Here is a 12872-nt window from a genome sequence, read left to right as displayed (position 1 = left end):
TTTTAAAAAGTGAAACGGAAGGTTCACAGACAGTAGAAGCAGCATAGGGGTGACATTACAGAGGAAGGCCACCACACAAAAATCACTAACCCCCAAGAATCACTGATTCACTAGGACTGCAGGAATGGGACTGGACCACTCCAGACTAGAGATAGAGCACAGAGAAGACAAAGGACAAAACAACTACATTAGCTTAGTATATACTGCATATAGAAACACACATTGAAACTGCAATGGACGACAGCCAAGGACACGTACACATTGCACACGTTACAGTTCTCACATCTGTTATTAGATGCCTTAACAAACAGCTGCCAAAAATGGAGTGGAAGAAGAATTTATACTTGACAGTCATTTGGAGTGTTTGACACTACACTGATTTCTGGCAACAAAGACAAAATAGGATTTTTTTTCTTTTTCTTTTTCTTTTTTTTTTTTTTGTATTTAATGTGCAGTTTTCAGTTGCAGTTATCTGTTTGAAGCTTATTAACCCATTCTTTAGTTTTAAACCGTATTGGTTCCAACCTAGAAATAAGAAGCAAAGGGGAAAAAAAAAATCCATCAAATTAAATCAGTCCCCCAAAATACAACCTTCCTTTTTAAGCAAGAAATGAAAAAAAAAAAAAACATGTTAAATATTTTTTTCCTTCTTTTACTCTGAAGTGTTACTGAAGTTGTAAAAATTAGCCTCAGTTAGACTGAGAAAAGGAAAAAAAAAAGAGCTCACCAAAAGGCAATATGTACCTAAACTGCTCCTCAAATCAGTTTGATTGAGTTTTCCAAAAGCCCCTTTAAAAAGGGCTTTACTGACCCATTAAATTTAATGTGAGGCTATGTTTGTTAGTTGGGAGGTAAAAAAATTTTAAGTCCTGCAGCAAACGTTAATGAGGGCTTTGTCTTAACTAACCAAGGAGACTGCAGCAACGGACTCCAGACCAGGACAGAACACATTTTTTTTCCAAAACCCAGCCCAGGAGCTGCATTTTGTATGAAGACATTACAGATTAATAAATGATAGCACCATGGTTTTAGAAATTAAGTTAATGTTTCAGTAATTAACATTTAGTCCAACTGTTTTTTTTAAAACATTCTAGTCACAGGCCAGAAATTAAGTTTAATAACCCAAATTATTTTTATGTGCAAGTAAGAAAATCTTAAAATCTTAACCATAAAAAGAGAATTAAATTCTGCATAAAATTCTAAAATACTATCCCCCTATTTTCAAAGGAATTAGGAACAAAAACAAAAACCACCCATTTCATTTGACTTAGTCAAACAGGGCACATTGTTTATGCTTGTCTCTTTTAATCTTGATCACATCAAGATCTTTATGAAGAAAACCCAATAGTTGTCACTTGAGAAATCTCTTGACCACAAGACTGAGTATTCTATGGCAGAGGCATATACACATTAAAGACATCTTAATAAAGATGCAAAGGAAAGCAAAACAACCCAACACACATCTCAGAAGAAGACAAAATGGCAGGCAACTGGTCATCTGACCCTCCGAAGGCCAAAAATAAACATATCTTTACAGGAAAGAATAAGTCAAGTTAAAGAAAGAGGGGATGGGATGGGGACCACCATGTTGAGAGAAGACGCTGACCTGCTCAAATTCAAAGTGCTAGAATTAAAGGTCTAAACGAAAACGCCGACGATGCCTCCGAGCGGAACCCGCCCGCGCTGGGCGCGCCTCAGTCCTCCTTGCGCTCCAGAGTCTGTGCCGCGTGGATGCCGTTGCTGTAGACGGGGAAGGGCAGCGTGGAGAAGAGTCCCTCGGCCGTGGTGAACACGTTGCCGGCGGGCATCTGCGTCAGGCTGGCCGCGCTCACAGCTCCGCCGAACGGTCCTGACATGTTGAGCCGGTGCACGTGGTGGTAGAGCATCTCCATAGGCGTCTTGGGGTCGAGGCCAAAGCCGGGGCTGTTAACGTCCACGAAGTTAACAGCGTGCGCGTTGGGCAGCAGGTTGCCCTGCATGGCCAGGGTCACCTCGGCGGGAGCGTAGCGGATGGTGCCCGTGGTGTAGACCCTTTGCGCGGCCGTACTGGTGGCTGCCAGGGTCCCGGTCACCCTGTGCACCAGCGGGAGCACGACGTTGCCCGCCTGCAACCTCTGCAGCGCCTCTAGGTCCCCAGTGTACAGCAAGGAGTTGGACGTGCTGGGGCCACTCCCGCCACCGCTCCCGGGGTGCTTGTCCCGCGGGGATGCCGAGAGGGGGGGTGACAGAGGGTCGGAGGCGACGGGGGCCAAGGCCGCGGTGGCCGAGGCGCTGAACTGAGTCTTGCGGGCTGCTGCGCCTTCGGCGCCGGGCGGCGTGAGGACCGAGTCGGGGATGGCCACGTGCAGCCCCCCGCTGCCCCCGCTGCCCTGCGGGGACGGGAAGTGCTCGGAGCTGGGGGGCTTGGTCATGCTGTAGGGGGACTCGTTCCTGGAGATCTCGCGGTTGGGCGGGTAGTTCCAGATGCTGCTGTCGTTGTCGAAGTTGATGGGTTCCGAGATCTCCGTCTTGATCTTGAGCACCGAGGCACTATTGGGGGAGGACAGCAGCCGCGGGGGCTCCACCAGGCCTGCGTCCAGGCCACCGGGGCTCGAGGCGCTGGACAGGCGCCGGCGGCTGGCGCTGCCGCCCTTCTGCCGTTTCCGCCTCTTCTTGCGCTTCTGGTGCTTGCTGGAGGCCTGCGCGCCCACCTCGCCCGCGCTGTCCGAGTCCTTGGCGCTGTCGGACGTGAGCGACTCGCAGTTCTGCAGCCGCAGGTCCGACTCGCTCTCAACGTAGCGCTCGACCTTGATCTGCATCGGGCCCAGCGCCCCGAAGCCGTCCTCGCCCGCCTTGGGGTTCTCAAAATCCGAGTGCTCGAAGCTGTCGTCGCTGTCGCGGCTGTCCGGGTTGCTGGAGCTGTGGCCATCGTCGTTGCAATTCATGTCGTTGTCGCACGTGTTGCCGGACTTCTTCCGGTCGGGTTCCGGGTCTTCACTGTTCTCGGACTGATTGCCCTTCTCGTCGGACTTGGAGTTTTCGTTGTCCTCTACGCGGGGCCGGCGGCAGGTGGGTGGTGGGGGTGGGTGCAGGGACAGGAGACAAAGGAGACACCACATGAGCAGGGCAAGATCCACCTCTCACCTGTTGGGGGGTTGTGGGGGGTCGTGCCCCATCCTGAGCTTCTCTACCACCTTGCTTACTTAAAGCCTGGGCTTTCTATCTCTTGAGGGCCTAGATTACAAATCATGTAACTACTCTGGCTTTCCTTTCCATAGCAGAAGAGGTTGGTTTAGAAGAAGCTCGGGACTTGTGCACCTGTAAAGTTCTGTGAGTTCTGTGCTCCTTGGCTCTGTGTGTAGCTGTGAAAGGGGTTGGGGATTGGAGGAAAGGAACATTTTTATATTAACTTTCCTGTGCTCCAAAGAATTACTTAGAAAAGTCTACTTCCCCAAATTACTAGACATGGGAAAGCATGGATTTCTCCTGCATAGATTCAGAAAATGAGTAACAGTCTAGCACCCTGAAAGAGTCATTTTCCAATGGTATTGAATATCCACTGTAGAGGCTCAGTTCCAGCTTGGTGAGGATGTGAGTTTGGGGTGCAAAGTCACGGTCTGCCTTGGACATCAGAGACAGCCCTGCTATCTGCTTCCAGTAAAGAGGCCAGAGCTAGCTATGGGGCTAGGGTGGGCCTCCTTCTGTACCAACAGTGGAGGGTTGACATTAAGTGTTCGCTCAATCAATCTGTGTATATTTGTGTACGTATATACGTTTATACACTACAATATACATATATGTGTATAAGTATCACAACATACCTATATGTAAGTATTTACATACATATACGAATGTATATATTTTTACACCACCGCATATATATGTGTAAGTATTGTATGTATGTATACGCGCATCTGTAGGTGTACGTGTGTATGTGGTTGCACATAAGACCACTTTCTGTGCTCTGACAATGGCCCTTTGGCCATGGCCCACCCCTCCCCTCGTGTTTGGAAAGGCAAGCCATAACTGCAGAACATGGAGAAGTAGTAATACCTGTAATACCTGAGGTGTCTTTAGAGTCTGATTCGGAGTCGGATGTCTCCGAGGATTCTGAAGTTTTCTCCGGCAGGTGGGGGAGCTGTGCGATGTCCATCGGTGTGTCCTTGTACTCGGGATTACTGCAGGGGAGGGAGGCATTCATCAGGAGTGCGGACACCCGTTCTGTATGGTTTGTTTTGGACCATCTTCTTCCCACTTCCTTGCCCCAAACTTCTGGAGTTTAGAGAGTTTAAAAGTCTAAACATGAAATCATTTCCCAGTTCATCATGGGACTTTTACAGAAACTTGGATTGCATGTGCCGGGGTACAGGTGCACCTTGCTACAATGATTAAATACCCAAATACTAGATGAAAGCCACTAAAAGGCTTTTAAATAATCAGGTACCACTGGGGGCCAGGGAACTGTGCTGCTTAATATTCCTCCCAGTTTAACACCTGGGGGAAGGGAGGATGAGAAGTACTCTCAACAATTCACTCCCATACCTCCTGGTGTGCCCTGTCTTCTCTTGTGCTCCTAATGAGTCCATGGCCTCAGTACCGTTGTCTTGGCTCCTCAATGGAGCTTCTCAGTTGTTCAGATGGCTCCAAGGCTGTGGGAGGTGGAGGCAGAGCCCTCAGCGCCTGAGATCTGACAGATGCACAGGTGCACCTTGGGATGCATGGATTATGGCTACCGAACTGTCAACACACCCATTACAATCACATTTTCATCTGCTCATGTGGTGTACACCTGTGGCTTGTTAGCTGGAAATCTGATTGCAGTGGGGAGAGTCCCCGTGTGAAAGAGGCCCTAACAGAATGGATCTAACCCCATTTGCACAAACGTGCTTAATTTTCATTCTATTTTTAATTCTGAATCAAGCCTCTTCTGGAAAAGGGAGAGTATTTGGTCAAGTTTGAGTTAGCTGTCTTCTAGAAATGCCACTCCGAGTCTGGCCCAATGTATAAGCAGTATAGGTTACTATAATTTGAAGGCACGAGGAAAGCCTCTTGTTTCCAAATGGAAAATGCTTCTTTTGTCCTTCCATGATGGTTAGCCAATGAGATTCTTACAATAGATGATTACTAACTCATTTGCTAATCTCTAGTGAAATTCCTATATTAAAGAGTCACGGTTTCAGTAACTACTCGAAAACTGCGAATGTCTCTGAGAGGGTTAATTCACTGAGATGGATTATCAGGCGTTTACTCCTTAGTCTGAATTAGCTTCAGCAGCGGAGCTTTCTCTAGATAATCAGTTGAGACTAATGGTGGGAAGGTAGCCTAAGCACTAATGCAGTCTCTGAATACTCTAAGAGTGTAATTCTACCAAGCATTGTGAGAGAAATGGGAAGAAGACTGGGGAGAATAACTTCATAACAGGGAAGCACAAGCCTAGACGGGGCCCAGAAGTGAGGGACTCTGGGTAGGAAGAGGGAGCATGAAAATCCTGGTCAGGGAAGAACAAAGGACAAGAATGTGGGAAAGAAAAACAAACTTCAATTGTTGCTGTTTTGCAGGGGCAAAGTCCTTTTCATACTAGATGTCTAGCCTATGACATTGATATCAGTGAGTGGTAGACTTGGCAGAGTTTCCATCTATATTAGTTTCCTTTGGTCCAGGTGACATGGGGGTTCACAAGTCGCTTGTCATCCAATTTAGTCTTTTATTATGGAACTCAGAGTGAGTCTTTAGGTCAGCTGAAACAGGTCTAGCATGTCTGAGATTGAGGCTCTTGAGCCTGAAGACTGGTCTTTGATTCCCTCCTCTCCATATGGAATTCTATGGACTAGAAATACCAAACACTCATGAGCTTATACCATGTGGTATTAAGCTAGGCCAATAGTGTTGATACAAAGTTGCGTGGATCGACCTCTCCTTAACCCTTATCACTCCCTCCATTTGGGGGCAGAATAGAAAATGATGAGGCTGATGAGGCAGTAAGAAAGATCCAGATAAGAAGAAACTTTTCTAAATGGGAATAACAACCATATAAATTATTTTAGTACCCTAGGCTATAGCAGCATGGGAAACAGATATTCTCTCATCGATGGGGGTCCCTGTTACCAGTGACTAACTCTTAACAATAATGGATCTCCTTGATAAATTCCGTTTTTGCCCAGCAAAAGATCGTCAATGCCATAGCACCTTCCTTACTCTACCTTCTCTCTGGTGTGTTAAGTTTTTATAAGCTTTTCTGTGACACATTGCCACTGTTCCATAACCTTTATGTAAAAGGACTGCTTGATATCAGAACCCATCTTGAACATATCACAAACACATGATTGCATGAAAATCAGGTCTTGGAGAAATCTACATTAAATACCTTTAGAGAGAATTAACATAGAGTAGAAGAGGTCAAAAAAGGAAAAAGAAAGTAGATAAATGAAGACTCTTTTAAGTGGTGCACATTAAAGCCCTCTCCAGAGCAATAATCATTAGTGTCTGATTGATATGCTATTGGTAGCAAGCACATTCGTGCCTTCAAGTCATCACAAAAGTATGTGAACACTCTGAAGGGTCAGCGTGCTGATGAGCCATGGTTGTCAGCATCTCGGCTCCTTTTGGCCGTCTCAAAGAAAAATGGGATTGAAGTACTCCCTCTCTAGATAATCAGCCAAAGGGCAACAACTTCCATTCATAAGACCTATTGGGAGTTTTCCTACTCAGACCCTGCTTGGCGGCTATAGGCCAAAAGAAGCCGAAGAGCGAATGAGAGTGCTGGGAGGGAGCGGGACATAGCCGCATGACAGGATTGGTGGAGAACCTCCCAGGAAGGTCGCCCCCAGTTGCAGATCACCCAGGCTGTTGGTCTTGGCAATTTTTTTTTGCTAGTTTGAATCCAAAGGCAGAAAGTGAGGAAGGACTGAGAAATGGTGCTCTACGCTAGAATTTAGGATGCCGTGGAGCTTGGCTTCATTTATGGATGTAAATTTGTGGATGCTTTAAAACAGCTGTAAAACTTTCCTGAGATCACAGAGCAGGCAAGAGAAGATTGCCTTCATTTTTATACTGATATTGTCTTGATTCTGGCAAATCAACTCATTTTGCTTACTAAAACTTCAATGCCTAGGGAATCAAACCCTATGTAATGTGCCGAAAGCTTCAAAGGAATAGAATATAGGAGGACTATAGCGTACCCTTCTTTTTCATCCCCTTTCGTTTAATTTTCACAAGGATTGGAGAGTGTGAGTATGTGTACCTGTGGTGGGGAGAAGGAGGTGCTTTTGAAGGCTATAGCTTTAGGCAAAAGTCTGTGTTCTTTTTATGGCCTGGACATTTGTGGGAAAACCAAAGCAACTTCTGCAGAGCTTCCCGAATGCTGACAGACCAAGAATTATTGAAAGTGTTGCGAATCTGCCCTAGAAGTCCCTTCTAACATAGCTTTGATCTTTTCATATTTCTTTGAATCTTGTGGAAAGAAAAGCAGAATTTCCCACATAATTCCACAGCAGATACTGTCAAAAGATAATATGTTAGTTATTCACCATTGGGCTGCATACTTTATAACTGAGACAGAAATGAAAAAGAATTAGAAAATATACCTAAGAAGGTAGTTCACCCAGATGATGTTCTTCTCATTTGCGTTCTTGGCATTAATAGCTATGGTGGCGCTAGACTGTATCCAAATATAGCCTCCGTTCTTCTGCATCCAACGATAGTACTTCGTCACACACTGGCCCTTATTCAGCACTGAGGGGGAAAAGCAAAGCAAAACAAAACAAAACAAAACAAAACAAAACAAAACAAAACAAAAAAATAGAAGGCACTGTGTATTAAGATTGAGACCAGATGATTGTCATCTGCACAAAACCTCAAGCTTAGACAGGGGAGGTCCTGCACCAAGCCAGGCTACCCCTCTGTATGCTTAATGGAGGATGCCATCAGTAGGACAAATATAGCGTACCCTTCTTTTTCATCCCCTTTCGTTTAATTTTCACAAGGATTGGAGTGTGTGAGTATGTGTACCTGTGGTGGGGAGAAGGAGGTGCTTTTGAAGGCTATAGCTTTAGGCAAAAGTCTGTGTTCTTTTTATGGCCTGGACATTTGTGGGAAAACCAAAGCAACTTCTGCAGAGCTTCCCGAATGCTGACAGACCAAGAATTATTGAAAGTGTTGCGAATCTGCCCTAGAAGTCCCTTCTAACATAGCTTTGATCTTTTCATATTTCTTTGAATCTTGTGGAAAGAAAAGCAGAATTTCCCACATAATTCCACAGCAGATACTGTCAAAAGATAATATGTTAGTTATTCACCATTGGGCTGCATACTTTATAACTGAGACAGAAATGAAAAAGAATTAGAAAATATACCTAAGAAGGTAGTTCACCCAGATGATGTTCTTCTCATTTGCGTTCTTGGCATTAATAGCTATGGTGGCGCTAGACTGTATCCAAACCTCGCCTCCGTTCTTCTGCATCCAACGATAGTACTTCGTCACACACTGGCCCTTATTCAGCACTGAGGGGGAAAAGCAAAGCAAAACAAAACAAAACAAAACAAAAAATAGAAGGCACTGTGTATTAAGACTGAGACCAGATGATTGTCATCTGCACAAAACCTCAAGCTTAGACAGGGGAGGTCCTGCACCAAGCCAGGCTACCCCTCTGTATGCTTAATGGAGGATGCCATCAGTAGGACAAATAAAATCAACAATTCAGTGGAGCGGCAGTTCCCGAGCGAGGGTTACTAGCTTTTGCAGCAAGACTTTGTTCCATTTTCGGCAGCCATGGTGTGAAAGGAAGAATAAAAGGACTACAAATCTTTTTGGCTCACAGAATACCTAATGCGGTGTGGATACTGTCAATGGGCTTGACGTCAGATGGTAACAAAGGCAAGTTTGTATGTGATTTATTCATAGTTTCGAGGTAGATCTCTTTGAGATTCTGGATATTTGAATGGTTCCGAAGATGCTTTACCCCTCCGTCTTTGATCTGTCACCAGTGTGAGCAGTGTTGACCAGCGTCCTTATGCATGTGTTCCTTTTGATCTTGTGTAACAGAATTTATAGTCCACGTATGAGCTAAATTTACATTGGTCAGTCGGGAAATTCTGGTGAGACGACAGAATGTTGGAACAAAATAAATTCCCTAACCAAGTCAGAGAAAAACACTGGCCTAAGGGAGGCAGGCACAGAATTGACTTGGCTGGAGCCAAACAGAGTGACAGCTCCACACAGACTCTGAAATATGGCCCAAAATGAAGGAACAAGTAAAAACAATCAGTAATGTGAAACGGTGCCATTAAATACCCACTGAAAGAGGGCTTTAAAATGCAGATGTTAAAAATGATACTTTAACCAAAATCTTGCCAAGTCGAAATTGATTTGATTTGTATCTGGGTACTCCTGAGCTAGTAAAAGGGGAAAGTGCAGTAAATCATCCCATGAAATAAAGTGCTATGGATGGGAATGGTTTAAAAGGACGCCGGAAACGTGCAAAACCTGCCGCTATTACTTGGATACGGATGGCCGCAACTCCATACCCCCCAGAAGCGCGCCAGCTGGCTGGCCACTAGAGGGCAGTGTGCACTCGTCCACGTCGCCCACTTTTGGCATGTCCTTGTCTCCGTCTGCTAAAATGAAAAACCTCTAACTGCTGTAATAAATTTGGCTAAATTAGCTGCTAAATGGTTATCTCAAGTAATATGTATTTGCATTAATCATCTTGCTCTAAACCAGAACAAGCCAGAGTCCTAAAGACGTAGTAAATTCATATTGTCCATTTAATTACGGCTAATAAGTGCTTCATATACAATAGTTTCATGAAGTACATTTTGATTTTTTTTTGGTGGGGGGAGGTGGATGAGTAAAGGGAAGTCACTTTGGAAAAGAGCTGTGTTTAAGGCTGTCGAAGCTCTTTCCGTCGTGTCTGAGCCACTTTTCCTGCCTCTGAAAGTGATCAAAAATCAAACCTCCATGTATTTCATCCATAAATATGTAAACTTCGATGCATTCCTCCCTTTTTCTCATGATACAATAAATGGATGGTTGTAAAATTGAATAATTATGTCTTAACAGTTGCTTGAAAAGGCCTTGCATTGATGAGTGCTTCACATAGTGGCAAATTCTATTCTGAAACTATTCAACAATTTAGGGTATTTTTAAGGCCCGGAACTGTCATCGTCTCATGGGACAAGGCTCCACAGGTAGCATTGTACTCTCCTTTTGTAGGCAATTGTAAGTCCTGCCATTTTGCATGCATGGCTTCCCAGGCTACAAAACTGTGTGGCGAAGCTGAGAGCAGTAAAATACTGACTCTGCCATACAGCTCTTCTGTCAAACCATTGTTGCATGCAACAAGATGTGCTTTTATTCAAATCCTCTCAACCTGGTTAACTGTTAATAGAGGAACGATGGGTTATAAAATTCTGCACACTATTTTCACAGAGAAAATTTATAGCTCCCAATCAGTGATTGGTGTATAATATTATTGGCTCTGTATCTGGACTAAGGAATAATTTCAAATGGTTCTAGTAATTTAACAAAGGCAAAGAGACTAAGAGGCCCTCTTTTTTAAAGCACATGAAGAACACACTGGAATGGTAGGCCAGATCCGTCCAGCCTGGCTAGGGATTCTGGATTTTTGCCCAAAAGCAAGCAAAAATTTTATTTTTATATATATATATATATACGTATATTTTCTCAGAATGTAGTGCATAGAAAGGGTCAAAGCAAGAGAGGAATTATAGTCAAATTAGAATGTGCAGAATCAACGTAAAGATCACTGTCTTCCTAAAATTTTCTCTTAATAACAAACAAACAAACTCTCAATTTTAAAATGCTTAGCCAGCAAAACATCTGCCTCCCTGGTGGGATCCAAGAATGTGCTATCAAAGGGGCTGAAAAGCCTATTTGCTAAAACACTGATATGTGTCATCTTTTTGAGTTAAGGGAGTAGGACTCTGGGTCTGATTAAGTGCATCTGTGTTTCCTGAGAAGATAAATACAAATTTATTAGGGTCCATGAATACATTAATCGAGCCTTTATTATCATCAGGCCAAGGGCCATCTAGCAAAGAGAGGAGACCTAATGAAAAAGTCAGGTCAGGTACATTTTGATGTGAAGAGTGGACTAGTGAGGAAGGGAACCTCCTTGGGGAGTCAGTATCTACTTGAGTGCCTTAACTTACCCTGGGGAATGCCGTAAAGCAGATCCGGGAGCCCATCATTGGTCAGGTGAAGAAGAGTTTGACCTAATCCATTAATTTGCCTTGGGCCAGCCTGACAAACAATTCTTAAAAGGTAAACATTCTAGCATGGTCTTTGTTTATGATTATTTCTCGAGGATTAGTGTTTTCTGAATGAGACCCCCCATGTGTCAGTGGGAATCTATAACTAGAGAGAAGACACAGCGTTCGGTTCTACTATGGCATAAATCAATGCCCAATATATTGTCCCATCTGCTTTTGTTTTTTAGGAGGTCCCATAAAAGAGGTCACAATGGCATTTTGCTTCTTTTAAAATGAACAAGGAATACTTTTTTCTTGGAGCTCCAGAATGTAAATTTATGACTTTGGGATGAAGCTTCTCTTTTTCTTTTTCTTTTTAAAAAAAAAAAATCATACTGGCAAATCAGTTGGATCATTCCAGCTGCGCCAGAGGCAGGATCTGACAGCTTTTCCTGAGCTCATGTGGTCCTAATCAGCTCAAGAAGAAAAGCCACCTTGGTGCCAGTTCGAAAGAGATTTTTAGTTTGTAATAAATTTGACAACTTGAAAAACACAAAAACTTTTTGATTCTCTTTTATACAGTGGCTGTTGTTTTTATTTTTGAGTTTTAGCTTGAGATGGAAATGAGAGGATGTTTGTGTCAGTCTACTTCATCAAATCCTTCGTGGGGAAAAAAACAGAAATAAGCACAATGTAAGTCACTTATTGTGGAAGTTCTTAAAAAATAGTTAATCGTCCCTTGAAAAGAGATTAATACTCATCAAACCAATGAGCCCAGGAGCAAATTCATAACAGTGTGCTCAAACTATAAAGAGAGGAAGCGGAGAGGGAGAGGAAATATATATGTGGGTCGTATTTTTGATCTTACGCCCTGATGTGGTCAGAGTACTTCTATCACATAAACCGGCATCTTCTTTTTGGTTTATCCCAACATTTACTTTTTGCTTTCCAAAACTTTTGGTAGCACAACAGCCTGTGTATCCCTCACTGAATTCACTGATCACATCATAACATCTCTGGAATTATGTCTTTAAAGTTGTCCTATAGGAATTAGTTTTTAATAAGGGACCCCAAAACATTTAAATGGCCTTTTCTTAGAGTTTACAAGGTAAACATGAATACATAAAGAGGACGGGTACATTTTTCCCAGGTTCACTTACAGTTTCAAATGGTCCCAGGTGTAACTGTGAACACCTCTGCTACCACATAAGAACTTGTTCCTTTTTACTCTGAAGTTTAGGATGCAACTAATTCCTTTTGGCTGCCATTGCTCTGAGGAAAACCATGAAGCTGTCTCAGTAGCGCCCTACCTTCCAAGCTGAAGGAGCTAAAGGTGCCTTTGCGTTACAAACTGTGCTCTTTAGAGGACAGAGGTGACCCCACTGTGAGAATAATACATTAGAGACAAAGAGCCTTAAGTCCTCCTGGTCGAACTGTTCCAGCCCTGCTCATTTGACAGTTTTTGGCTATGAGCATCAAAACACCACCCACTCTTAACTGTGACGGAATTGGCAAATACAGTTCCATGAAAAGAAAGTTTCAGAGAGCCTGCGTTTTAGAACATGTGTCTTTTTACGTCGAAAACATTTTTTTCCCTCTAAAGACTGGATGCTCAATTTTATTGACTGTCTCTTTAAAATGTAACCCGGTCTCTTGGTTTGAGCTTATTGGTAGGGATACAAGTAA

The 12872-nt window shown here is 43.6% G+C and overlaps 1 protein-coding gene across 8 annotated transcripts in view; it reads right to left on the bottom strand.

Moving 5' to 3' along the window:
- Positions 1–360: 360 nt before the first annotated feature.
- Positions 361–12872, bottom strand: part of NPAS3 (neuronal PAS domain protein 3) — an 807876-nt gene continuing 795364 nt past the window's right edge. For 5 of the 8 annotated variants that reach the window (XM_025043375.1, XM_025043376.1, XM_025043378.1 and 2 more), the window contains 3 exons: positions 7563–7710; positions 4033–4157; positions 361–3028 (listed from right to left, as the gene is read on the bottom strand). In XM_025043375.1, coding sequence (XP_024899143.1) covers positions 1695–3028; positions 4033–4157; positions 7563–7710 — 1607 coding nt within the window. In that variant the 3' untranslated portion in view covers positions 361–1694. The remainder of the gene's footprint in view (positions 3029–4032; positions 4158–7562; positions 7711–12872) is intronic. The other 3 variants (XM_025043377.1, XM_025043379.1, XM_015585514.2) reach the window with 1 other exon arrangement.

The sequence above is a fragment of the Pteropus alecto genome, unplaced genomic scaffold (genome assembly GCF_000325575.1).
Source record: "Pteropus alecto unplaced genomic scaffold, ASM32557v1 scaffold171, whole genome shotgun sequence".
In the NCBI taxonomy this organism is placed as follows: Eukaryota; Metazoa; Chordata; class Mammalia; order Chiroptera; family Pteropodidae; genus Pteropus; species Pteropus alecto.
This window is presented reverse-complemented; position numbering and strand designations above follow the sequence as displayed.